The sequence below is a fragment of the Pygoscelis adeliae genome, unplaced genomic scaffold, assembly GCF_000699105.1.
Source record: "Pygoscelis adeliae isolate BGI_AS28 unplaced genomic scaffold, ASM69910v1 Scaffold137, whole genome shotgun sequence".
NCBI classification, from domain to species: domain Eukaryota; kingdom Metazoa; phylum Chordata; class Aves; order Sphenisciformes; family Spheniscidae; genus Pygoscelis; species Pygoscelis adeliae.
Window position 1 is genome coordinate 953,838 of NW_008825099.1, and position 27,548 is coordinate 981,385.

At 41.8% G+C, this 27,548-nt stretch overlaps 2 protein-coding genes across 2 annotated transcripts in view; one reads left to right on the top strand and one right to left on the bottom strand.

The window, feature by feature from the left end:
* The first annotated feature begins 6 nt into the window (after positions 1–6).
* Positions 7–26,029, top strand: UGP2 (UDP-glucose pyrophosphorylase 2). Its single transcript, XM_009327106.1, has 10 exons — positions 7–208; positions 5,849–5,976; positions 6,529–6,636; positions 19,063–19,248; positions 20,721–20,854; positions 21,367–21,664; positions 22,741–22,938; positions 23,126–23,368; positions 23,838–23,942; positions 24,941–26,029. Exons 1-10 carry the CDS (start codon positions 190–192, stop codon positions 25,046–25,048), a joined length of 1,527 nt encoding a protein of 508 aa, XP_009325381.1. The 5' UTR covers positions 7–189; the 3' UTR covers positions 25,049–26,029.
* A 794-nt stretch (positions 26,030–26,823) lies between these two features.
* VPS54 (vacuolar protein sorting 54 homolog (S. cerevisiae)) overlaps positions 26,824–27,548 on the bottom strand; it is a 41,973-nt gene continuing 41,248 nt past the window's right edge. Inside the window, exon 22 of the mRNA XM_009327107.1 lies at positions 26,824–27,284. Within this exon, the coding sequence (XP_009325382.1) occupies positions 27,179–27,284 (106 nt within the window). The 3' untranslated portion in view covers positions 26,824–27,178. The remainder of the gene's footprint in view (positions 27,285–27,548) is intronic.

Genomic DNA, 27,548 nt, shown 5'->3' on the forward strand with positions numbered 1-27,548 from the left:
CGTCTCTCCCGCCTCCCCGCCGCGCAGCTGCCCGACTGCCGGCGGCCAGCCTCCGCAGGGGCGCGGGGAGGCAGCCTGCCCTCCCGGCCTTGCCCTCCCCAGCCTTGGGGTAAAAAAACAAAACCGAACCAAAAGACAATTCAGACCCTATTTGTAAGAGCAAAGTATTTATTTTATTAAAGAGCGAAAATGTCGTCTTTCGCGAAAGGTAAGCTGATGTGCTTTGTAATTTTTTTTGACTCTTCAGCTGTGTTTACGTAGATCTCTGCTTTTCTTCTTTCTTCTCTCCTTCCCAGCAGCCCGGTCGAGCACCGGCGGCGGTAGGTGTAGCAGCCCGATCGGCAGCCGAGTTGCGATGTGCAAGGGCTTCCTCAAAGTGTTATTCGTTATTTGGCCGCGGGGCCTCGGCCGGTTCGGCTCTGCTCGGTTGGCTTACCTCGGTGGATGTGTGGCTCTCTCGTGCGGTACAGGCGCACAGTGAAACTGGGTGATTGTAGCGGCAGGGCTCCCGACGGCTGATGCACAGGCAGGGTCTGGAGTGTACAGGGGGATCTTGCAAGCGCAAATCTCCCCCCTTCACTAAGAGGTCTGTTAAAGTTGGGGGAGAAAGAGCACTGAGGTCGAGCGTCTACACTGTTTTTTCAGAGGCTTGAGTGTATTTTGGCATTTTCTGATCCCGGTAGGCTTCGGCGCTCTCCTTTACTCTCCGCATGTGTGAGCGTGTGTGTACGTGGTCTGAGTTTCAGATTCCTTTATTGCAAAACAGGGAACCAGCCCACAAGAGGTCATTTCAGGAGGAAAAATTACTTTGGCGCATTGCTGTGGCAGTTTTATTTTTCTCCTTTTCGATATTTCTAATGGTGCCTGTGTGCTTTTTGTAATGAAATCCGTGCCTGTAGGTTTCCTTAATATAAATCCACGCAGGCCTATCAACAAATGTAACACTGCCTGTAGAAGGGACAGGAGTAGGTCTTTTGCTATACGAACTCGGACGTTGCAGGAAACTGAGGGCCTTCGCAGGCTTTGGGAAATCGCCGTCGCTCACCCAGCGGATGCCTAGGACTGTGCGACACTTGCTGTGTAAATGCATCGACTGTCCGCAAGTGTCCTGTGGCACCTGGGCGAAATGCAGAGAGCTGAAGGGGGGAAGCGTTACAGCCACATTGCTCAACCGGCTGCTCTGAAAGTTGTCAAGATAAGCCCCCTTCTTGCTGTGAAATACATTATGAAAATATGTTCTGAATTGTTCTTATTAAATGGAATTGGCTTATCGCAGCCTACTGTTGAAGGTAGCCATCTTGCAGGCAAGTGATATTATTTATGAAACGGAAAGCTGGAGAAACCTGTGTAAAGATCATAACCAGTTTTTAAAATATGACCAAGGATTTGACAATCCTAAAAGCTTTTTTAAAAAAAGTATCCGCCATTTAAGTGCTCTTTTATCAAGCCAATAGTACTAAAACATGTTGCCAATGTCAAGTGATATTTTTAGCATGAGGATCAGCTGCTAGAATGAGAAATCCAGCTGTGTCTGACCGTGACTCCTAAACTCTTCGTGTGCGCAGCTGGCAAGAGCGGCTTCCTAGGTTGCAAACTTCTGTGTTAGCTCAGGCTAATGTGCTCATCCGTTAAGGAGAGAGGGAGTGTATAGGTTTCACTTCACGTATGCTTCAGTCCAACGGTGTTGACAAATTTTGCCTCTAGTAGTAGGAAACGAAAAACTGTTTGTAAATGTTGAGCGGGTATGTTCAGTTCTAAAAATCAAATGAAGTAATATTTATTAGCATTGTGCATTATAGTGTGGGTATTTAAAGAGATTTTTATCCTCATCAGGGATAAAAATTGCCTTGAACTTTCAGTGGAGTTGGTGGAAGTTAAGGCATTCAGTCTGTACCCTCGGCACAGAGTTCAAGGATAGAGCATTTAAAGTTCAGCTGTGTGTTTTAACTTAGTGGCCACCCTTCTTGATTTTTATGCAAATAGTCTGGCTCCAAGGAGACCTAAATAATTTTCTGCTGTAGATCTTTCTGTATATACTTGGATTGCAAAAGTGATTACAATTCATAACCCTCGGCCCAAAAGATTTTTTCATGAGAGGGTACTTCTTGCTTGACTTGTCCCACGACTCCCTCCTGTGCTGGGTCCTTGTATACCGAGTACCAAGGCAGTGAAGTTCTCTTCTGAGCAAATTAATGGACAAAACTAATCATTCTCCGCTTTTAATGTAGAATAAGAGGAGGGACGGCAGAAAGGAAATACGTGCAAACCCTTAAGTAAGGGGTTGCCGCCGTTCTGTTCTTATGCAGTTTTCCTGAGGACATCTGTCCTTTATTTTGTTTCTGATAGTGTGAGAAGAACTCCTTTTTATTAGCTTGATCTGATTTATCATATTTTGTTTTTTCATATGTCAGTTATAAAGTTATGTGTCATAAACCTGCAAATACTCTGCCACGTGCAGCAGTTCACGCTGTGAGGGCAGGGGGCAGGTTAGCAGTGAGCGCAGAGCACAGAAGCGTGCTAGAAATTGCAATGGGGGCAGGAGGGTTTGAGTGAAACTCTCCACGCGTCAGACACCACCGTGAACTTGAAAGCTCTCCTTTCTCTGCTACTTGAGGAAGCACTTTCAACTGAAGACACTGAAATAAGATATCCTGGGTGGTCATTTTTCCAAAGCCCAGTATTTTCTGAAGCCTCAACTATTTAGTCATGCTCTTCTGTTCTGTGCTAATTTCCTGCGTGGGCCAGTCCCCCGAGAGTCTTCCACTACCTTATCCCACCCTTTTCTTCCTTCAGATGAGTGTTCAAGAATGCTGATCCCATAAAAGTGGGCTTAGGCTGAAATCTGAGGCATTGGTTGCGAAATAGCTTGGAAGAGGCATTTCTTTTTAAAAATTATTTGGGAGTTTATGGCCGCATGTACCCTTGGAAATCTCTTCCTGCAATTATCCAACACCCCTGCTTCCCTTCCGATTTTTAGAGGCGCAGTAACTACTTTTCATTACAGCCTTAGGAAATTTTACTTGCCTGTAGGAAATAACTGCTTTCAGATATGCAGTTGCACTGGCCTTTCTACATCCTTGTTGCTGTCAGGGAGAAAAGGGAAATAGATCTGCACCCAGGCTGTTAAATTTAATAGTAGCTCATGTTAAAGGACTGCAGTTGTCTTTCTACTAGTGGTAGGCTGGGGCGCATAAATATCAGCTTCTTCCCAAAAACTCTGAGGGGCAGCAACACAGGAACAACTAGTACTGAGTTCATTTATGTTTGGAGCGGATGCATCGATGCTGCTGTTGTGGTCTTGCTTTGGGGAGCCTTTAGAGAGTGCCGTAGATCCCCATCCAGTCCAAGTCGTGGCGGACGTCTCTTAAGATAAATGCTGAGAAGCCTGTGCCTTGCAATGGCACAGTAAAAGCAGAAAAGCTTGGAGTCGCTATTTCTCTTGGCTGCTTAGTTACAGTATTCAAATTCTTATGTATGCAGAATAGATACTTTTCCTGCACCAGGCAAATGCATGTTTTATGGACTCCAGCCATGTCCTTCCTCTCTCTTTCCCCAAAATAATAATAATAGCACTAGTAATGCTCTCCCCAGGCAACCGTGCCCTGGCATGTTGAATCTGCATGAGACTGAGTGGTTGCAGTAGTCGTTAAATGGTCAGCGTAAAGCCTAAATATTCTCTGTTGCCAATGAAGGGTGCAGCCATCAGTGCTGGTAGCTTTGGTGTTCTGAATTTCGGTAAGAAATGTCCCGTCTAGCTGACTGGTCTGCGTGCTTGACACGTGGTGTTTGGGAAAAGCAACAGGTTTGCTTTGCTTCTCTGCGAGGAGGTTGGTGGAGAAATGCATTTAGCATTTCCTCATTAAGTCGTGGAGAATTTATTGTATTATAAAAAAACCAACAGACTAGGATATTACCACGCATTTGCTTTTATGATGGCTTTCTCTTTTGATTCGTTTGTGACGTTACTTGATCTCTAAATGCTTTTATCTGGTAGATATAAGTCTTTTGGCTGATATGAGCGAACAAGATTTTCCTACTTAGATGGCAGCCTGGGAAAGGTGCTAGCTGGCTCTGCCTTGCTTAGCCTCAATGTGTTTAACAGCACGAATGATGGTCTCTGAATACTTGATATTTGCAGAGTTTCTTCCCAGATGCGTTGCGTCATGTTGGGAGGTTCACATGTTTTACAGGCTGATGAACTGTGAGAAATGGCCACTGTTGTTGCTGTAACAGAAGTCATGTATTACAACATGTCACAGGGAGAGTTACAAACATCTGACAGTATCTCCTAGCAGTTGTTTCTCTGGAAGTTTAAACAGTGTTTCAATACGCATCAACCCAAAATGTGTGAATGAAAAGACAGTACTTGCAGCAGTTCGGTATGAAAGTATCAAGCTGGTATAGACCTCCTCCTTTTTCTGTAGGAGGAGGTGCTTCCTAATGAAGAGCTATCTGTGTTATGACATATTTGACCTGGAAAGATAAGCCTAACAGGCTTTCAACTACTACCTGTATTAACTATTAAACGAAACATTTGATTAAAAAAGAATCTATTGTTCATTGTACTGCTCATCCTGAGCTGGCGTTTCCCCTGTGTTGCACCACACACAGTATGTGCACTGCAGCACTTGTCTGTCTGTTTTTTTTTTTTTTTTTCCTCCTTCCTCCCGTCCCCTACCTGCAAAACAGTGCAGTCAGGAAAATGGCTTCTGTGGGCTTCAAAACAAGGATTAGATACTGTCACTGAGTCTGAGGAATACTTTGCTTAAAAAAACAAAAAAAAAACAAACAAAAAAACCCAAAACTGTATTAAAATGAACTGCCTCTGGCTTTCTTAGACATTGTCAATAGAATAGCCTTTTAATGCATGTTCTAAATAAGTAAGCTTTAAACACAGGTTCCTCTTCTAACAATATTTTCTGGCAGTATCACTCTGTTCACTTGCAAAGTTTCTTTCCATCCCTTTCTGCATTAGTATTAGGGTGTTTCTAAAATCCAGCTATATTTGGCAATACATCACTCTCTATGTCACAGAGAAGTGATTACTTAAGGGATTTGGCAGAAATTAAATTAACTGAGGTCTTTAGAGAACGTACGCAGAATGTCTTTTGTGAACGCACTCACTTCAAATGCTTTCTGTTGGAAAATAAAGTCATGTTATCTCCTGTTTCTTTCTGTGATGTGGACTTTACTATATAGAACATTTATGTATTTACTCTTTTTCACATTTATGGAGCTTATCACTTTCAAAAGCGAAACAAATGCTGAAGTGATAGACAGACTAATTTTCTAGGTTGCTTAGTAACTGAAATGCATTGCTGTAGTGTGAAAATACTCATACGATAAAGTAAAGGAATATTTACTGGAACAAACTGAAGATCGTGTGAAAGGGCACCGTATAAATAATTAAAGCATATGTTTTTATTTGCCTGTGTGAACAGAAGGATACCCTCGATCACAATGTTCTACATAGAAGAATTTTTTTAGTGAAAAGCTTTTTCACACTTTTACTTGCTAAAGTATGTTGATGCGGTAGGATGTGAATTCTTTGGCTCTCTAGCAAAAAAGTGTACCGCTGTGGGTTTTTGGACACTTCTTGAGATGGATCATTAGTCTTTTGGTACTTTTGAGTTTTGAGAGAAGGGTTCTTGTTCTGTGGTCCAAATTTAAGGTCTATTCTCCAAGTGACTAACAACAAAAACTTTAGATTCCTGGAGTGCTAGCATAGTAATAAAATGAGACTAGATTATGTGAGTTCATTAATTTTTTTAAAGAAAATTGAAGACTTTGTAGTCTAAGTTAGTTTTCCTCCTTTTCCTTTAACCCATGTTTTTTATTTTTATTTAAGATTTCAGCAAAGCAATGTCTCAAGCTGGCAGTTCACAGTTTCAGGAAGTCATTCGACAAGAGCTGGAGTACTCCATGAAAGTAGAACTTGATAAGATACTTGCAACCGCACCCTCAAATGAGCTGGAGGTAAGGAGCATGATGTGGATGCAACTCCAAGCACGAGAAATTAGATGCAGGAAATCGAGGCCAATTTTATACAGGGAGACAAATCACACAATACCACGATCCTTATTTTTAGGACGTGCTCTGATCCTCTGGAAGAGTAGCCTGGATACAATGTTAGTAGGAGACTTTCAGTTCCATGTAAACTGGGTGACAGAGTTATTAAGTGTTTAATCATCTTTAGCTATTAAAGGTTCTGTGTAATCTTTAATGGATTACAGAAAGGGAGAGTAAAGCTGTTATCCTAAAGATTGGGCCAAATTGTAATGGCTGTGATTTTGACTGAAGACTTGTCTTTTAGGTATCCAAGTTGAGTTGTTTTTGTACCTTGAGTTTTGGTGGAAATCAGCTTTTGGTACCTTTTAGAATTCTACTTAAATTTTAGCATGTCTCTACTTCAGTGCTGATAAAATTACTCGTGTGAATAGGTTGTACTTCAAGTTTGTCGAAATGCTTCTGTGATTGAATAGGTATGCATTAAATACCAGCATTAACTAATGCATTTCTTCTTTGTAGCACACTAAAAAGGACCTGGAAGGATTTAAGAAGCTATTTCATAGATTCCTACAAGAAAAGGGACCATCTGTGGACTGGGGGAAGATTCAGAGACCTCCAGAAGATTCTGTAAGTTGCGATGAAGTGACAGTCTGTAGGGAACATAAAACTGATAATTGCTACTTGTAGCAAATGATGTAGTCGCCCATAGAATGGATATAATTGCCATGGTTCTGTAAAATCACGTAGGACAACACTTTGGGTTCTAACTGAAAAATAACTATTTATTGACATGTGTTGTATGTATTCCCAAACATCAGGTCCTGCTTAACATATGTATCAGGTTCTTTGGTGTTATTTTGTTAGTTGTTCTTTGAGTAAGGGAACAAAATGGGACAGATGCCATCTTACCATTTGGTACCTTCTCTGGAGTAAATGGTAACTTGTGTTAGAGGGGAAGTAGGTAGGACCCTTGTTGTTCCCCTTTCCCTCCTGCCCGTGAAAGAAGGTTGTGCGTCTCACATGAGACTGTTTCCAGCAATCCATTCTGCTAAATAATTTGAAAGGGACATATGGTAAGTGGGCTGGGTTATATAGCTCATTTAGCAACTTCTGTAATCTACAGCAGCTCAGTAAAAGCGAGGAATCTGAAACAAGAAGTTGACTGTGGGGGGTTTTTGAGTGTAATTTTCTAATGTCAGCTATGTTGTTATAACTTATAACCTGCCACTTGAGTTGCTGCTGAAAAAGCACTAAATATTTTTTTCAGCACTGTTTAGTACTGAAATAAACACTTCCTATTAAACCTAACCTCATTTTATTGATTCATCTGTGGCCCGAGGCTGTCTTTTGACTCTTGTGTAAGTAACGGTGTAGTTGTGCTACTAATCCTTGCTTTTTCCAGTGTAGTGATCTTGGCATATTGCAGGTCTTCTGTGTCCTCACACGTTTTTGGTTTCTCTTAGCCTCTCTGTGGTGATTCAATCGAGGCTCTGTTTCCAACTGAAAGGCAGGCTGTCCAGTTACTTCCAGAACAGATGCAGTGCTGCTCTCTAAAGCGTTGGAAGAATGATGCTGTTTTAGAGCAAGTCTAGGGTTTTTCCAAGGTTGAGTGTTTTCTTTTAACTTCAAAAACATGTGATGTCTCTCTCTTCTGTACTGTAACACTGAATGAAGTGTTGCTTTGGGGAGGAAAATCCACCTTCGATAAAGAGGCTAAGGTGAGAAATTGGAGTTCTAGATAACATGACTTACAAGGAAGACTGAAGAAAAGGGGGCTGCTTTTAGTCTAGAGGGGGTGAGACTCTGGGGAGTGATAAGCCTTTTAAATATCTAAAAAGGTAGTTGCAACAATGAAAGGAATAAACTGTTCTCTGTGTCAAGATAAGGTCTGGGATTAAATGACAGCAATTTGATGCGAGTGAATGGGCTGCTTTGTGGCAAGGGAGAGCTATTGTCTATTTTTAAAGTTTTGCACACCTTCAGTGGAAAAACTTTCAAGTTCTATAAAGGACTGAAATTTACTGGGTAGGACACTGGGAGCAAATGTCAGACAGGAGGGTTATAAGACATTGAAATAGACTGACGGGAAATACCCAGGCAAGGCAAGCTCTCTTAAAAAAAAAGAAGTTAGACTAAGGTCTAACTGAAGGTCACAGAGGGCTGAAAGGAGGGCAAGATTAGAAAGAGTATCTCTCTTCTTCCTTATGGCCTGTGCTGGCTGATTCTCATCTGTGTCCCTTAGCTATGTAGCAATTTATGACCAAAAAGAAAAAAAAAAAACAACCCAAACCCAAAATGATAAGACTCCTGCAAAATCGGGTCACTTTGGCTTAGGGGAGATGCATGCGTGATCTTGGAGGAAATTTTGCTTCCTAGCATGAACTCCAAATCAAATAATCATACTTGATAAATGTCACAGAAGAAAGCTAGGGAAAAATACCCACAAACGAAGGTCCTTCCATCCCCCCTTCACTTCTCTTGCTTTAGGATTCCTTGGATAAGGTGTTACTTGGAGACTTCCTGATCTGACAGGAGGCAGGTTGAGCGCTCTCAAAAACTGAGAGCAAACTTAACTTTCTTGAGTTTTTTTTTCTTTTCTTTTTTTGCTGACCATAAGACTTCCATTTTCCTGCCAACCTCAAACCCTGCTTGTATTTATCCTGCCTCCACCACCTTTTTCATAATCAGTCGTGGAGGGGACATACCGTGGAAAGTGGAAGCTGTCTTACATGAAGCATTTTTCAGGTGACCTGCAGTATAACTTCTCACAGATTATTCTTTGCTGAGGCGTATGAGTTGTGGAATTATTAGATAATAATTGATTTATTCAAGACCAGAATTCTGGAATTATCAGTGTAACTAGTATAGGTAAGAAAAGTAGAAGCTTTTAGAAGGGGTAAAGAGTGATAATTTTAGAAGGGCTTCAGAATAAAGACTGCAGTACTGAGTTCTTTGGAACAGGTATCCATCTGTGAATATATGCAGGTTTTCTCTGAGTGCTTTTGTCCAGCTCTAGTTGAGGTTTTTCTTTTCCTAGCTACAAAAACTCAGTGTACTCTTCTCCTGGTCTTGTTAGAACAGCACAGAGGATGGCACACACAAGACTCATTTAGAAAGTTGGTTGGTAATCTTGCAAGTGATGTATAATTGCCTGGTCAGACACATCCTTGTTTTATGAGGTGGTGGGTTGCTCGGCTGCTTTTGAGAATCTTGCACTACAAATATCATGGCCTAAAAAACAACAACCTGCTCTCCCCGATGTGAATTTATTTGCCTGTGATTGTTTTGGAGGATTGGTTTGCTGCTTGATCGGTCCAAAGCACTGAATTCTGGCATGTGTAATCTTCAGCTGATACCTAGTAGAGCTCAAAGTATGTGTTTAGGTATATATGTGTGTGTGTGTATATACAGACATACACGTGTGTGTATATCTATAAAAAAATAAAAGCACCCAAAAAATGTGCCAAGTGTGAGGTTTTTGGGGGTTTTTTGTTTATTTTTAACAGCTTAAAAAAGTTCATTAGTAGTTTATTGCATTTATAGTCTTTGTCTTTTAATTTTCTATTTTACATAAGCTACTTCTGTCTTTCAGATTAGGTCGGAAAGGTGTTTCAGGCTTTTGCCCAATGTCATGGGACTGCTATGCAGGAGCAGCATTTCTGATCAGACTTCCATGGGTCATCTAATGTGTTATCCATTGTACTTGTTCTTTGAATGTAGTTTTCTCTTCTTTCCTGAAGCATCTACTGACAAGTAAAGGCTCCTGTCAGTAAATTGAAACAGAAATGATTGTCTTGTAATACTCCTCCATTTTTCTCTGCAATGGGAGATTTCATCCCCGACCTCCATGTTTTCAGTGTAACAACAAGTACCAATGGGCAAGCAAATTTTAAGCTCCAGACAACGGTAAGAGAAGATTGAATCCATTTCACGCTATATTGGTAGACTTCTGACTTGTTTTTTCCTTCCAGGTGCTTTGCTTCCATGTGTCCAAAGGCTTACAGTGATATCTGGCATAGTTAGGGCCCATTACTGTTACAGTCTTCAGAGAAGAAAGTGTACTTAGTCAGAGTGCTGGTTAACAAGGAGGAGGTAAAGAATGTGGACATGGCACGTGTAACTTAATCGTGTTGATGTGGATTGCAGTGATCTGTTTGTTTGAGTTGGAAGCAATAGCAAAGTCCTGCTGGGAGGCCTCCAAGGGAACTGCAGTGATCAAGCTAACCTCAGAGTAGCGATGCAAAACCTCATCTAGGATGTAAAGAGAGCATCCAAAGCAATGTGAGTGTGAAAGGAGCTTGTCTATTAGAGGTTTTGTTTCCCCAGTGGTTGGATTCTTGTCTGCAGCTCAAGTTGTCATCTCAATGAGCCATATCGTGAAGGAAAAGAATGAAAAGATACAAAACATCTTCCTAATCTTCAATTCTGGAAACAGGTTTTAAGGGTTGACTTGGTGCCATTTCTAAAACTGTCCCTTGGTGCTGAGTAAATATTTCCTTGTTGTTCTGTGAGTACGTATTGACTAATATGGGTGTATTCCTTTCCAGTCTCCCATGATGACAGCCCTGATACTCATTTTGTCTGTCTGTGACAAGCTCTTCCAAACTTCCTTGCAGTAGGAGTATGCCGAAATCTGTTAGTCAAACTCCTAACATTGCCTCATGCAAAACTGTTCTGCAAATCACTTCTGTGACATTGTCTGCAAAACCAAAAGAAGCTAGATATGTCATCTTGGTACAATCCCAAACCACAGTTTTGAGACATGTCTCAAATGAGTAACACTGTAGTTATGCATCTGTAAGCCATGTCATTCCTGCCTGTTTTTGTTCCTGAAGTATTTCCCCATCAGCACTTACTTGTCAAGTCCACTGTTCCAAACCCTTAGATCAAGAATTGATTTTTACTGTGGAGCACTTCTTACGCTTGTGTATACGCTCATAGGTGATGAGGTAGTTTGGCATGTTAGTGCCTACACATGACAGGAACTGCTAGATGATAGCACTGGCATCCGACAGTCCTGGTGCTGCAGGGATCCTGCTTGAATTTGAGTTCTTGACATTTGTTATTCTCTGAATTAGAGACCCTTCAAGATCCAGGGCTTCATTGCTAAGTTGTCATTTCCAATGCCTATGCCAAAAGAAACTGAAATATTTAGCGAGGCCAAGTTTTATAAATTTTGTGTTTTAGCTGATGCAACATCCAATGAGCTAAATCCTTGATGGAGGGCCTGGATGGAACCGTTAACTTCATCAGGATTTTACTCTGAGCTGCATAAGCTAGTTTCAGACATGATAGTGAAGGCATAAAAGGGTAGCTGGCACTTCAGCAGAAGCAAATGATTTTGAGGCAGTCTGCCTCTGAACTGAGTGGCAGACTTTTTTCTTTTTGGAGAGCTATATTGTGAGTGATGCAAGAAGAACGTAGTGAGACTTGAAAGTTGAAATCATTTTTTTGGCTGTTCAGATGGTGTCTGAACATTGTGGGTGTGACTCACATCCCACCCAGCTAAAGCTCAAACCTAAATGTTTTTAATCCATTGGTGGTCTAATACGGGGTGGTATTGACCTTAGAGTGGACAGGAAGTGATGGCAAGGAGTAAGGATCTAGTCATATTTCTCTCCCAAACTGTACCCAGCACCAAGTATAAATTGCTCTAGGTATTGTTGGGTAGCGAATCGTTAGTTAAGCTTTCTGATGTACCTTCAGTACATTAAAATCAGTGTTTATCATCTCTTTGTTAATGAGAAGTACAGTTGTTTTTAAGGGTGTCTACCCAGCATGAACACAGTCTTTGTTGTTGACAAAACACAGTAAGATTCTGCTTTTTGCACACTTCTGTTCCTGAAAAGTTCTAGGAACTTTGGAATGAAGTTCCCGTGTATGTCCTCTGAAATGGCAGCACTGTGTGTCGGTGTTTTTTTTTTTTTGGGGGGGGGAGGGCAATCTTACATTGACAGCGTGTAGCAACCCTGACCCTTGAGTAACTAATTTCAGTATTGACCTTTGGGAGGTAAGGGTCTGTGGGTACAGGGAGCGTAAGGATCAGTGTAATTACAGAGTGAAAAAAAGTGCTTAGTAGTTTGGGCAACGGTCTCTTTAGATAAGAACTGAGAATGTGTGCCTGTGTGTTAATTCTTCTCAGTGTGCACTTGGAATTGGATATCTGCCGTCAGTTCCTACATTCATGACCCCTTGTGCTTTATCAGCTGTCCCTGCCTTTCTGACAAATCCATGCTGGTGACTTTCAGGATCTTTTACCTTCAGTAGTTTGTTCAGATGCATCCTGCAACACTGAAATGCTGTATCCGTGTCCTGCTTCTCATTTATTCTGCATGCTTCCTTTCGAAAATACAGCAGAATAAATGAACTGTGGATAGAATAAACTAACTATGAACAGATGGTATTCCTGAACGGATATGCATTTGGAATAAGAGAGGGATTGCACTAGATCAAAAAGCTCCAGTTCTGTTTGACTTTTGCATATTAACATTCTGCAAACCTGCTTATATCAAAGATCTTTGTATAGTATCTAGAAGATTGCTAAAGGATGTTCTTGTATGTAGTCTTTTTAATGGAAAGGAAGGGTAAAAGGAAGGAAAGGGGGGCATGAGATGCAAAGGACTTTGAGTTCTCCTGCATGAAAATTATTTTAGCTCCAGTTTACAGAATGTGCCTCTGTTGTTCTTGTCTAGCATGGCCATAGCTGTTGTAAGGTAGTGCTTAAGGTCTAAATTCTCTTTGTGAGAGCTTGGCATGACTGGTGAAAATGGTGCAGTTTCCAGTTGGAACTGGAATAGTGCAATTCTTTGTATCCTTCTTTTCTCCATCCTCCCCCAACTTCCACTTAGCAATAAATCTCAAATGAAAGAAGTCCTGTTCTGTTAAAGGTTCCTTTGACTTGTTCTATCGTCTGGATCTGCCATGAGTAGATGACCAGATCTGACGTGCAAACCTGTTGCTACAGCTCAGCTTGAGGCTGTGGTTTTGATCCAGGCTTTACTGGCCTCCGTGACCTTCAGATTCTCTCCCTTGCACCTGCTTAATTCCTAATAGCTTCAGAAAATGTTCATGGCAGTGAGTGTATGTGGCAGTGTAATGCCAATGCAGCAACCATCCTGCTCTGGACTGCCTGAGGCAGTGATCTGTGGGAACAGATAAAGCTGTCTTATTTGCCACACAGTCCTGTTAGGGATTGCCGAAGTCTTCACACAGAAAGTGTGGTGGATGCTGTTTTAATAGATGACTTTCTGATAGATGCAGGCAGTGCTGCTGCCCTAGTTTCAGTATGTGTTATTTCAGTTGTGCTGATGTGCTCTGTTGCATGAACAGAGACATCTGGGGATGCTAAGGCATCGCTGATGCAAGACCTGTCTAGCGTGTGCCTCTCGTTGGTTGCAGAACTGCTTGCTGATAACTAATTGCTAGAGCTGTTGCTGCTGTCATTGTGCAGTGTTTTACTTAGGTCAGTTGCTTCTGTTTTGTGGAGGGCATGCCATGCAGGAACTTTGGGTTTACCGGTGACAAGCTCAATAAACCTCCAGTGTTTAGTGATATTTTCAGGTCAGCTGTAGTTGATTGCCAATCCCCTGAGGCATGGTTACATGAGTGGTAAAGTTTTTATTTGTTGTGAAGATTGCTATACAAGCTTCCCTCTGAGTAGGCTTCATAATCTGGCCTTTTTGTCCAACTAAGGAAAGGTACTGTATGTATAATCAGTCTTCCCACTTCCTCATACCCGAAGCAGCTGACTTTTCTAGTTCTTATTTCCTGCCATCTCTGAATATTTTCAAGAGAGCCTTCTCTAGTTCAGAGTATGCTTGTGTGTGTACACACAGCACATGCATATATAAGCCCTGTATATATATGTTCTGTTTGTTTTCTTTTTTTTTTCCCCCTAAATATTAGTCTCCTAGTTCTCTGCATCTCACTTCCTGGAAAAAATGAGCTTCTCAGCTAAGTTATAAATAAAACAACTCTGCTTTCTCTGAAAGCTTTCTCTGTCTTAATTTAGCTGAATAACTCTATGCCAGTCATAAGTTTCCTGATGAAGGGCTGTAGTGTTCCTCTGTAACATAAAGTGCTTGTGTGGACAATCTGAAATGGTCCTTTTTGAGATCAGTAGATACGAGTATTTAGGAAGTGTCTTCGACACTATGTTTATCTAGGTTGCCACAGCTGCCCAACTTAGTAACCTTCTCATCCTGGTGTTCTTTCAACAGCTGTTTATGCATGTGGTAGAATTATGTTGGAAACCAGGATAGATGCAAGTGACAAGTCTTAGTAGCTTAGTAACCTTTGGATGACATGAACACAACCCAGGGCCATGGAGAGCAAGCTCCACTTGCAGAGGAGGAAGAACAGTGTTTGAGAATGCCTAGAAGAAACGTAGACTCCTGCCGTTGCTAAATGGAGAAGAGCTGGGAGGGATATTCCCTTCAGACCTCACAGGTGGATAGGTCCAGTTTCTCACCCTACAGCTAGTCTTCCTTATTAAGCTGCTGTTGTTGATCTGACTTTTGCAGTCGTCCACCTCCCACCACTTCTGGTGTGGCGGAGGGAAGAGTACAAGCCCTGTAGAAATAGTGCAACTGTTTGGGACTGCTTCTATTCCTCTTCACCCCTTTAAGGAGCAGGAAACATCAAGGCCAGTGTGTTGTGCATCTTTGATGCGGAGGACATGCAACTTCAAAAACAAGCAAATCGGCAGCTACTGGTTTGTTTCAAGACGTTTTACATCTTCCACATGTAACATTACAACTTCATATAAGTCCAGATGTTGCTGTTTATTTACCAAAAGTCTGACTACAGCTAAACTTTTTAAAAAATATTTTGTGGGTTGTTATGAATTCAGACTTTATGAATGAATCTTCTGCATTAAAAAGGCACAACAACAGATTGCTGCGTAAACACCCAAACTAACTCATTTTGTAGATCTCCTAGGATGCTGAGCTCCCAACTTTACAGGCACAAACCCAAAATCTTTTAAGAGCCTTACCTCAGAGAGACCTAAAGGCTGGAGGAGCTTGTGTTTAGGAACTGGTGCCTGCTTCCCAGGGTGCAGCACCACGGTGCAGGGCAGAGCAGGCTTGGCATGGGGCAGACCCAGATCCTACCACAGCCCTCTTGGGAGCCGCTGCCAGGCTGTTCCCTTCCAGGGAGGTTAGGCATTCAGGCTGCACCATGATGGGGCTTTTATCCAGGGGCTCGCTCGCACCTGAACTGTTCTGGAGCCATGTTTGGCTGCTCCCAATTTTGCTTATCCTGGGTTATGCATCTGTTAAGCCTTTGCTGAAGCAGGACTGTGGAGATGCTTCCAAAATGCTGCTGTTAAATTTAAAAAGTGGAGAGGAATGTTTTGATAAGATGTACTGGTTTGACATTTGTGTTGCTGGGCATCATTGTTATCTTCTGCGAAGTCTCATGCCTGAGCCCGGTGGTAGAGTTTTTGTACTGGAAAACTGACAGTTTGCTTGTGTTTTATTTCCTGTTATTTCAGGTCTCGTTTTAGGGTCTTTTGCCCCTCTGCTCTGGGACTCCATTCATTTCTAGTTGTCGCCTAATCTTTCACCGTCTTCCGTCTTATCAACCTCAGCTGTCTCTCTCCTTACTTATTTCAACCTTCTGTCATCTTTGGATGATGCAATTGAGCAGAATTTATAACCTGGAGGCAGGAAGCTGCACCAGGGTTTGGGGTAGAAAAGGGAGAGTGGGAAAAGGCTGCAGCTGGCCAGAGATCATAACCAGAAAATCTGAGGGGAGGCTGTGGAGAGGAAAAAAAAAAAAAAGCAAGGCAAAAATGGATGAATATTTCCCTTCTGATCGCAGTATTTCGTACCCTGCCTGTGTTTCTTGGAGTAATATATGGCACAATCCTGTTATCTCTAGGCACTGTGTGACTAATTGTGAGAAGTGTTTGTGATTAGAACAGTTGTTTAATTTATTGATACTGCTAGATAAAGAACATTTTTGCCTAGAATGAATGCTGCCACACCCTCATATGAGAAAGCTGGAATGGGAAGACTTCACCATATTGCTTCCCTAGCGAAGTGGTCCAGCTAAGATAGCTTTCAGTAACGTATTTGGTCTATAATAGGAATTTGCATAAATTATTCATAACGAGTTGTGCTGTTATCAGTTAAGCCACACATTGAAAGCTGTCAGCCTTTTTAACGAAGGGATCTTGGAGAGCTGTTTTTAACCAGCTAGTTAACAAGGAGGGAGCCTGTTTTTTAATTCTCAGTGCAAGGTAGCAGAAATCCAGAGCAGTCATTTTGATTTAGTATAATTTTTACGTGGGTCACTTGTAGTCAACAACGCATTGTTGTCTAAGTGTTGTGTTTTATTTCATAATCTTATGATACAATGTCAAAACTGAGACACTGTCTGTCAAAATGCTGGGAACCCCCCGAAACCTTGTTTGAAAAGTGTCTCTCTTAAATGTGTGAATCAAATTGTGGTGATGTAGGCAAATTTCTAGGGATCAAAGTTTTGGTTGTCCGAAGGTTAGCATTCAAGTTACAGCCTTGGCTGGCAAATTTCCACTCCCTTGTCCTTTACTGATCCATGCAGATTTTACTGACAAATCTGTGTGCTTGTCAATGACTAAAACGTCACGTTGTTTCTATGGCTAGCATTCTCTGCAGATTAAATGGGAAATAGCATGACAACACCACCTGCTTTGTTTAATCAGCTAATTTCTTTCTTTAAGGAGAACTTATTATTAGCAGAAGACTGCAGCAGTGATTGTGTTACTGCTTGCTGTCTGAGCCATGATAACTCCATGTTTACCTTCTAGCCTGCTGAAAGAGTGAAATAAAAACTGTTTAACTACCGTGTCTGCAACTGTGACTTAACTGGAAAGTAGTAGCTTAAATACGTAAGATTTTCCTTTTCTTTCTTAGTCTTACAAGCTAAATTGTATTTATCTTGAACGCAACAATAACTTTACACTTAGGATAGTCTGTGCATTACTTCTAAAGCCTGTATACGCTGTCTCAGGGTCTTTTGGCACAGGGAACCTCTACTGCTTTTGAAGCATGGAGAAGTACAGTTAAGTCTGAACTTACTTGGTAGGTAGGAATGCAAGAACTTGGTTAAGAGCATGTAGATGGAAACATTTCTATCTTTAATGTGTTGGTTAAATCTTAGTATAGGGTCATGAGTGAGTCTGGATGTTACCTTTTCTCCTGGGAACAGTATAGTCTGGGGGTACCTGTATTCCCAGTACCTGCCACAAACAAGCAGCAAAGTTCCTGGCATTTGTGCAGAATGTAGCTTTAAAAATTGCATTAAAAGAAAGTAATTACTAGGCTTACTCGTCAAGCCTCATCATTTTAGTTGCATATCTTTGTTTTGATGGGTACATACCACAAAACTATCGAAATTTGTCTTGTTCCCCGGTAACACTGCCCACTGAGCCAAAAATTAAGTCACAACATTGACATACATTTTTAATGTTCAACAGCTAGAGTGTTTCAACAAGGAATCTGGTGCTATTCTTATATTTAATGTTTTCATATTAGTTAAAAATAGTTCAGTGAGAAAGTAGGGCTTTCAAGTTAAGTTAATCGCTTGCTTTTTTGGAGTATGTATCTTACGCAGTGGGAAATTTTTCTAAACGGAATGAGTTTAAGCAATTGCACTGAGATGTTTCTCCTGGGCCAGTTTCCACTGTTTGAGTAATGAGAGTTTAGGTAGTCATTATGCTGTAACTTATGGAGTGATCTTATCTTTATACCGTAAGCTTTCCAGATCCTGCACAGGGCAGAGTTTCCCTAATGTGAGGGATCTGCTCTCATCTGCTGCCTGCGGCATACTGGAATGCTGGAATTGCGCAAACTCTCCTCTCTTCCCCTGCACATCCGCGTGAAATATGACTCTTGTTCCAGTGCAACGTGAATTTCCATTTGAACCCCATCCTGACTTGCCCAAAGCAAACGCAGTTCTGAAAACCACTCTGTATGTATTCGTTTTTGGAAATCAGCTGTGGATATTACACACCCCTTATCAGAACTGAAATCATTTTCTTGTTGCTAGAATACACACAGCACTGACATACCAAGGCTGCTCTTCAAAAGAAAATCTCTAGAAGGGCAGGCTAAAGGATAATTGTATTGATTTTGCTCTAACAGTTTTGGCATGATACTACGTGTTGCATTGTTACCTTTGTTTCTTTGACTTAGGTGCTTTGTATTAGGAGACAAGCAATGCCTAATGCAAGGCACACTGTCACTACAAGCCTGATTTTGCTCTCCATCGCTAGCCCCAAATGTAGCCCATACTCTGTTTTTAAACCTGTAGGATATAGCTGTCAGCAAGGTAGAAGACTTTCTGCAAGGTGTAACGTGAACGGGATGAACACATCCTGAAAATAGCAGGATAAGAACTAGGAACTCTCTTCCACTTTGTAGCATGCTATTGTGAGAGATGAATTATTATATTGGACTAGTAGTTGGAATAAAAATTGGTTTAAACTGAGTCAAAGAACCAACCTTTTGCCAAGAATGATATTTCTGACAACCTCAGAGCAAAGTGTCAAAAAAAAATCTGCTGCGAGTTTAAGCTGTGCAGGGAAGAAAAGTTTTATGTCCTGCATGCAGAGCCTGTGTTCTTAAATTGTGGTCTAGCTGAAGGGGAACATCTTACTGGGGAAGTGAGTTAGGTGGCTTACAAGGAGACACCCCCCCCGCTCCTGCAAGGCAAGAGGAGGGTGATAAGTGGCATAACTGGCCTGACTTCTTCCTTACTATTGAGTAAGTTCCCTCTACCTGGAAGAGCAGAGACATTTTTTTCATCTGAATGAAGCTGATTGTGACTAGTGTCACAAAGTCTACAGAACTTCTCAAGAGAAGAGGTTATTATAGTAACAAATCGGGTTGCTTGTATTGTAACAGATCAGGGTATTGTAGGCTCATTTTGCAAATGTTATTTGGTGTCATAAATCATGTAAACAAGTGTGGGTATTGTTGCCAAATTTTAAGTTTTGAGAGGTTTTAGGAGAAAGCAATTTCCTTCCAAATATCTGACTGCTGTTTTGTTTGTTTGTTTTTACAGATCCAGCCCTATGAGAAGATAAAGGCCAGAGGACTGCCCGATAACATTGCTTCTGTCTTGAACAAGCTGGTGGTTGTGAAACTAAATGGCGGCTTGGGCACAAGCATGGGTTGTAAAGGCCCAAAAAGTCTTATTGGGGTGCGGAATGAGAACACCTTCTTGGATCTGACAGTTCAGCAGATTGAGGTAACATTTGATGGGCTTCTCTTTCTATGTTGAAGGAAGCAAGACACATTGAGCTTCTCCTGTATCACCCTTTAAGAGAGGTCCCAGTGGAGGCTTGCCAAAAGGAAGAGGAGAAGGAAATGAGGTCTGGTCACAGTGCTAGTGGTGAAGTGGAGAATTGCTTTGAAAGAATAGGCATGAAAGTGATGGAGCAATCGGCGATTGAACTTTGTCTGCTCCACGCGTTAGCACAAGTGTAATTCAGCCTGTGCACACCAACCCGGACAGTGATGATTGTGTCCAGAAACACAAGCAATCAAATTGTAGAGCTGGCCTGGCGTGGCTAACTCCTGGGCTTGTTTCCGACTCCTTCAGGTGCAAGTTTAAGTTCAGCTTTTTAAAACCTTTTTTTATGTACATTAGAATAAAGCTCTTCACAGCAGCTCCAAGTTCCTTGTCGAATTAAAACTCTCATGCTGGAAGTGACTGCTGGCGTTTTCCTCTGAAGAAAGAAAAGTAAAAGAAAATAACAGCTGCTGGTGTTGAGAGAGGGCATTTCAGCTTATGTTTTTAATGCAGAATATTCCTCTTGCAGCAGATAATTGAGCTGGTCATTAGGGTAGGAAATTGGGTGTGCCTGTTCCATAGTTTCTGGAGCTCCAACAATTTTTGCCTCAGTGTGGTGTTTGTGTGGAGTGACTCTCCCATGTATGTTAGTTCTATAGCAGACTTAAATTTATATCCAGCTAATGCAGTCCTAATCCTTTGGTGTTGCAGGCGCTTTCTCAAAAGGGTCATTGTGGAAGTCTCTGATTCCACCAGAGAGTAATGATCCCAAACACTCCCCAGCAGACGAGGGCAATCTGATACACAAAGCTTAAAACTCACTGAAGTATCTTTTTTTTCTGCACACTCTGTTTTTGGGGGAATGCTGTCATGTTTTCTGATTTTTGCCTTTGCTGTGCTTGTGCACATGGAAGTGCTCTTGTGTATTTCAGCTCTATTCTATAGATTCCCAAAAAATTAATACTGTGACGTTTCATTCATTATGTACTCTTGATACTATTGTCCATCTCATAGTCTGCCAAGAAGGCTCAAAAGTGCTCACTGTGCAGAGGAGATTGTGAAACTTCACGCTGACAGACCTTAATAATTTGAGGGAAAACATGCTTTTTGTAATCAACAGTAGGCTAAAATTTAAAATAATCATTTTGTGGTGTCGTGCTTTTCAAATTTTAAATCTCAATGCAAATTTAAAAACAAAGACTAGTTATACATTAATTAATGTGGGCCTTAATCTTTACTACTTACAAGGATTTGTTTTCCTTTACCTGATCCTTTCTGTCAGCTTAAGCACATCTCTCTTTTTTTTTTTATCTCATGCATTTATTATTTCCAGTCTGTTTTATCAAATTTCTTTCTCCCAAAATCTTAGGTGTCAGGAGTTAAAGCTAGTAATACGTGCTGAATTTATGATTTCTTTCCCATCTCAGCATTTAAACAAATCCTACAACACTGATGTTCCTCTTGTTCTCATGAATTCCTTCAACACTGATGACGACACAAAGAAAATTTTGCAGAAATACAGTCACAGCCGTGTGAAGATATATACTTTTAATCAAAGCAGGTATCAAAAAAACCTTGTCCACTTGGGGTGAAAGGAAAAACTGGCTTGCATCTCTCCATATTCTAAATGGTGTGGGTTTTTAGCTTGAGATGCTGAGGTAGCAATAGTGTCTTCCGTACCCATGTTCAGTCTCTATTTTGGGCCTCTTTGAAAGACTGAAACATCAGGGTGTTAAGCAGAGTCAAAGGCAATGTATTAAAATTAGTGAGAGGGGTGTGGGGGGGACATAGTTTCTAAGAAACGCATGAATACTGGTGTCCTGGATGCTGGCCACTTGATTCCTGAATTTGCTTTTAGTGTACCTGGGCTCTGGAGGGAGACAGAACATGGCTTCCTTATCAAGAACGAACTCTAATCTAAAGTGGCTGATGATGTCAGAGGCGTGCTTGTTCATACAGCTTTTCTTCAAAAGCTGTATGAACAAGCCCATGTAGTTGCACCTTTACTATTGTATTTTGTTTTTCTCGATGCTAGTCCGACATTGGTGAGAACTTAACCCACTGTCTTCCCAGGTATCCTAGAATTAACAAGGAAACTCTGCTGCCGATAGCCAAGGATGTATCTTACTCAGGAGAGAATACGGAGTGCTGGTATCCCCCAGGCCATGGAGATATCTACGCCAGTTTTTATAACTCCGGTCTGCTGGACAACCTTATCGGAGAGGGGAAGGAATATATTTTTGTATCCAACATAGATAACTTGGGTGCCACTGTGGACCTTTACATTCTTAATCATCTTATGAACCCACCCAATGGAAAACGCTGTGAATTTGTCATGGAGGTCACAAACAAAACCAGGGCGGATGTGAAGGTAAAGGGAAATAGTTGTGCACGTCTGTCCGAATGCCTGGCGTGTTGGTGAAAAGCTCAGCCTCTTGTCTCTTCTGTATGCATGAATTCAGACATACGTTAAATCTTCTTACAGCTATTTCAGGCACCATTTAACACATCAGCTGTGATCTAATTTGAGATGCACAAAATCGGCAAGTTTATGGAGTTCTAATTCATGGAACAAATTGGATCTAGGTTCTGGGCAGCAGCAGGCAAGGACAGCCTGGATTTGACCGATTACTGAAAACACAAGTGCTTTCTGCAGGGTGCAGGTCACAACCTCCGTAACTTCTCTAGACTGTCACTTACACAGGGGAGAAGTTTGGGGATGGTAAAAGAGCACTGAGGGGTGGGATACAGCAGTTGTATCTCTACTGACTGAAAACTGCTGAAGCTGCTTCCCCAGCTGTCGGGGTGTGCACTGCACAACTCAGCTTGGCGTGGCTGCCAGCCTGCTCCTGCTGCTTGACTTCGTACAAAGTCCAGGTCTGACAACTTGTTAGATGTTTATGGCAGATACTTCTAGCATGCAGTAATTTGTCCCGTAACTGTACTTTGCCTCCGTTCTTTTAAATACGAGGATGGGGAGGAAACGTGATTTTCTCTGTATTTGTTAGATACTAAGAAAGCTCTGATTTAGTCCTATAGACAGAAATGCACTGTAAGAACACAGTTCAGGTTACTGAAGTACCGCTTGTTTCTCCAGTAAGTGCCACAAATACAGAACCGTTAGATTTAATTTAGATTTTGCTCTGTAATCTAGCAAAGTACTGCTGAAGGTGATTTTTGACAACAGCAGCACTTGCAAAAGATTCTCAGCAACTTTCATTACAAGAATTAACTGTCTTGGAGTGCTGAAACATGATCGTTTGACAGTTCTGACTGTACTTTAAACATACTCTATAATTAGCAGCCTGGTAGCTGAACACAAGCAACATGTTGTCACTGAGGTTCAACTTTAAATGCCAACAAAACAGTGCGTCTGTTTGGGGTGAGGGGAGGGTTTCTCTGGCATCTCATGAACAGGACTTAAAACTTCTTCTTTGACCCTTGCAGGGTGGCACGCTCACGCAATACGAAAACAAGCTGAGGCTGGTGGAGATAGCTCAGGTCCCAAAAGCACACGTGGACGAATTCAAGTCCGTGTCAAAATTCAAAATATTCAATACCAACAATCTGTGGATTGCTCTGTCTGCGATTAAAAGGCTGCAAGAGAAAAACACCATTGACATGGAGATCATTGTTAACCCAAAGGTAATCCGCTAGGAAGGTTTTAGAGGAAAAAGGACGCAAAAGAACTGTTTGTTTCTAGGTAACTAGATGGACTGCTGCCTTCAGAAAGGAGCCAGTCTGTCGGTAAATGCAGAGCTCTGACTTACGCTCGTCTCTACTTCTGAGTGCTGTTACCTGCTGGTCGGTTTACGTGAGTTTTCTCTTCCAGACTCTGGATGGAGGCTTGAACGTTATCCAGTTGGAGACTGCAGTTGGTGCCGCTATTAAGAGTTTTGAGAACTCTCTGGGTATAAACGTACCTCGTAGTCGTTTTCTGCCCGTTAAGACCACATCAGATCTCTTGCTTGTGATGTCTAATTTGTATAGCCTTAATGCTGGATCTCTAACAATGAGCGAGAAGCGTGAATTTCCAACGGTGCCTCTTGTCAAACTGGGAAGTTCTTTCACAAAGGTAAACTCCTATAATTATACTTTGTTTTTATCTCTTTGAGTAAAAATACAGTCCATAGCAATAAATAAGTTAAAAGTGAGGTTTGCTTTACCCACCTCTGCCCATCCAGGCATTCCCTTTTGCTCTTTGTAAAGCATTGTTAGGCTGTTAGAATACAAACTACTTAACATGTGAGCAGAACATCATGCTGCTGTTCGGTGCTCCTTTACCTTGTCAGCTGAGGAAACAGAAAGGTGAACTGGGTTGCGTGTGTTCTCCGGAGTTTGTCCAACATGCTGCCCTCACTGCTTCTCACAGTTACCATCTCTGACAGAAATGACAACACTCTGTTGCTTTCAAAGCAGCAACTTTTATTACATCAGATGTAGATTCCAGAAAGATCCCTGAAAGGAGTTTTCAGGAAGCTCCCGCACTCGTCTTAATCCACAGATGGATTTAAACTCTCTCTATTCTTTCCCCTCTCCAAAAGGTTCAAGATTACCTGCGGAGGTTTGAAAGTATTCCAGATATGCTGGAGCTGGATCATCTCACGGTTTCAGGTGATGTTACATTTGGGAAGAACGTTTCATTAAAGGTGAGTGTGTAACTGGCACGCTCCTGCAATAAACGTGACTGACCTCTGCTCCTTGGTAATTGATCCTGCCTAAGTCAGCGCCTTTACGCTCAGTCCATGGAAGCACTCCTAGGAATTAAGTAACTGGCCCGAGGATTGCAGAGGCCAAAGACTGAACAGTGACCCTTATGAGTGGAAGGTGTTACTGGTATCGCTGCCTTCCTGTACAGTCCCAGGGGGAGCGGAGGTTTGTCTACGAACCTTGAAAACACCACAGACCTCATCGTGACTCTGTGTTCACAACAATGCTTACATCTTTGTCCTTTAGCTCTACACGGCACGTACCACCTCACCTCCGGCAGCTGGCTTGACAGCCACAGGCCCCTTCTTATCAATTTGGGGTTCTTGATTTATTAGTATACGTTGGAGCTGAGCAAGTTACTTTACCATCTCTCGAATTCTTCCTTAGGATGTGGCCAACCCTAGCAGAACACTGCCATGGTCCTGTAACAGCCTAGGCCAGTTTAGCTGCTGACACAGATCGGTGCGAGGTGGGGCTGCAACAACCAGCATTTGAACCGGCTTAGGCTGTTACCAGGCTGCACGCTCACGCGGCTCTATCTGCTGCCAGCTCTTCGGGTGTGTTTGCCTTACAGCTATAATGGTGAGCTGTGCCAGGACATACTGATGTGGGTAACGTTTTTCCACCCAACAGCAAGCAGACATGATAAGAGCGCTTACAGCAAGCATGTGTCTTCAAAGAAGGCACCAGCTCTGCTTGTAAGCTGATAGTATCTAGGATGCTGGTAATTAGAGTGTTTCCAATATTGCTGGTTTAAAATCTTTGTTGTGTGTGTGGGGAAAGTCTGTGCAAAAAGAATACAACTAAATGCATCCAGGATCTGGCTGTGTTAGAGCTGACACCAAACTGGTCCTCCAAACAACCCTACTCTACCTCATTCCAAGTCAGCAGTTAATAGAAAGTTTCTAACCGCTTGTCTTCTCTTCTGTAAATCCAGGGAACAGTTATCATCATTGCAAATCACGGCGACAGAATTGACATCCCAGCTGGAGCTCTACTAGAGAACAAAATCGTATCTGGCAATCTTCGGATCCTGGACCACTGAGGCACAGTCAGTGCTGTAGACTGCTGTGCTAAACCAGCCTTGTAATGGAAGAACCTTTTAAGCATTAGAAATATAAGTGCACAGAGGGCCTATGCTTTGTCATCTTCACAGTACCCTGCAGTATTAATTTAACATTAATTTCTCTTGCTTATCTTTTTAAGCAGACACATAGCGCAGTGGATGTGCGTAAGTAATGCTTCAGTCCTTACAGAATCTCTTTAACTAACTCAGTTAATATAACCTTGAAGTGCAATACTGTTTGTCTTGAGGTAAGATGGACAGATCATCTTTGATAAGAAGTCGAGAGGCTTGCCTCTAACACTTAGTAGTTTTGAATTGCTTGTAACTGCAGAAATAAAGCTGTGAAGCAATACACGTGGGACAACACAGTTAGCTACTCACGCAACTTTTTATGAAGTATAAACCAAAAGTTCCACTACTGCTAAATGGGCTGTTAAAACCCCTGCATTTTGTGTGCTCACAAACATCCCAACCTATAGCCCTCTTTAATGCCCGCAAACTACACGTGGGACGCCCTATCCCAATTGTATGTCAGGATACTGGGGTAGGGCTGTCAATACCTCCATTTCTGTATTGTGAGAGAGTGGGAATTGTTGGTGTTCCAAACTCGCCCAAAGAAGCTAATACTTGAGAAAAATGCCTCGGTATCCACATGTGGTGGTTGCTTTGTCACATCCCCTTTAAGACTGGATCTCCTGTTAATATCTTAACCCTTGATCTGCCCTCTTTTTTTCAATAAATGGATCATGTTGATTACACCCATCTTCATATTGTCACAGCCATGTATGTTAATTTATCTTCTCTTGAGTCATTTCTAAATTTGTACAGGAATTGAAATCCCTGTCCTGATCACTATTGATTTCTTAATGATGTTTCTCTTGTATTTACATGCAGAGAAATTTATTTTAAAACTTAGTATAACACCGGTATGTATCATTAAAGAAGTTGGTCTTTAAAAACAACTGTGATTTTATAGCTTTATTTTGACTGACATTTAATGACATCTGTTATGCTAACAGATAAGCATGCCTGTCTGAAGAAGCCATAGGCGCACACACACTGCAGACCATTCCGTCGCACATCATCGTCACAGGGTTAGGCACTGGGACTAGGGCTAGGTAAAGAGGTGCGAGGTGAAATACACAGGCACTTCTACTTAGGTGCTGGCAGCATCCAGTCTTAAAAGGTAGTATTAAAAACTCTTTTAATTTCAGTTGCACCTCCCTTAGTGGTGCGACCTTTTATCAGCAGCCTAAAAACTTTAAAATTCTGTGTCCTCCTCTGTCTTTATACACACCGCCTTGTGTCTTTAGAACTGCAGAGCGATGGGCAAAGTCCTGAACCCCTCCCTGTCCTTACCCTACCGTCAGTGGCGCTGCCTAGCTGCAGGAAACCATCCCCACACCGGCCTTCGTGCTACCTTCAGATTCCACGGGAAGCCCTCTGTTAGGCTGTCACTGCTAACAACCATCATTTCACAACTCTGTCCTGTAGGTAATGGCTTCAATTCGTTAGAAAAATCGTATCTTCAGGTGGCGTTGGAGCCCAGCTGTGAGAAATCCCCTGAAAGAGGACCGCTCCCTAACAAATCTGAATCCTATATGCAAGCAATCAAAAGACATTTATTTATATAAAGTTCTGTAAAAAAATAAATTTTAGAACAGCATAGTTTCATAGAGAAAAACATTTTCTACAGAGTTCCAACTGCAAGATTTTTATATTGTACCATCATTAAATAAGGTGGGACACCATGTGAATTTCATTGCACTAGAAGAAATGCAAAGCATCTTTTTAATATAAAGATATACAGAGCATTCTAGACAACTACAGCTGTGTTACAGCTATGTGTTCTTTTGGATTTGGTCCAAAGAAACCTGAGTCTGTTTCCAGAGAGAATGAAAAAACATTGCACAGACAGCTGATCACTTGTTTCTTGCTGAAGGACACTGAAAAGATCGCTCCCTGCAGCTCACTCTGAGTCTAGCTTCCCCGACTATCAATAGTGTCCTTTCTTGGACTCCGGTCTTAAGTATTCACCTCACAGTCGTCACGCTGCTTAGAAGAAAGTCGGTCTGTTGTCAGAGCCAAGTGGCTGCTCCCAGTGGATTATCACCTCTTCTGCTCCCAAATTTCAGCCATGTTTAGGTCTAAGTTCTTAAGGCCTTTCAGAGCTTGAAGGTTTCCAGTGTAAAAAGCTACATCTGAAGTAACCAGTCTGCAGTGAAACATACGACAAGGTTAGCAGCTGAACAGATCTCGTCCACCTGGGGAATTCAGAAAAACAACCAGGGCTTGTTTATCAATTGGGCACACAATTACAACAATCCAGGCTCAAATACTGTGCCTGAACTAGATGTTTTAAAATAGCAGTTCAAAACTCAATGCTGCAGCGGTGGTTTATTTTACAGGAGTGACAGTACATGATTACTGCTAGGTGTGAAACTAGTTACAGGGAAGGGAGATAAAATGACAAGTTCAG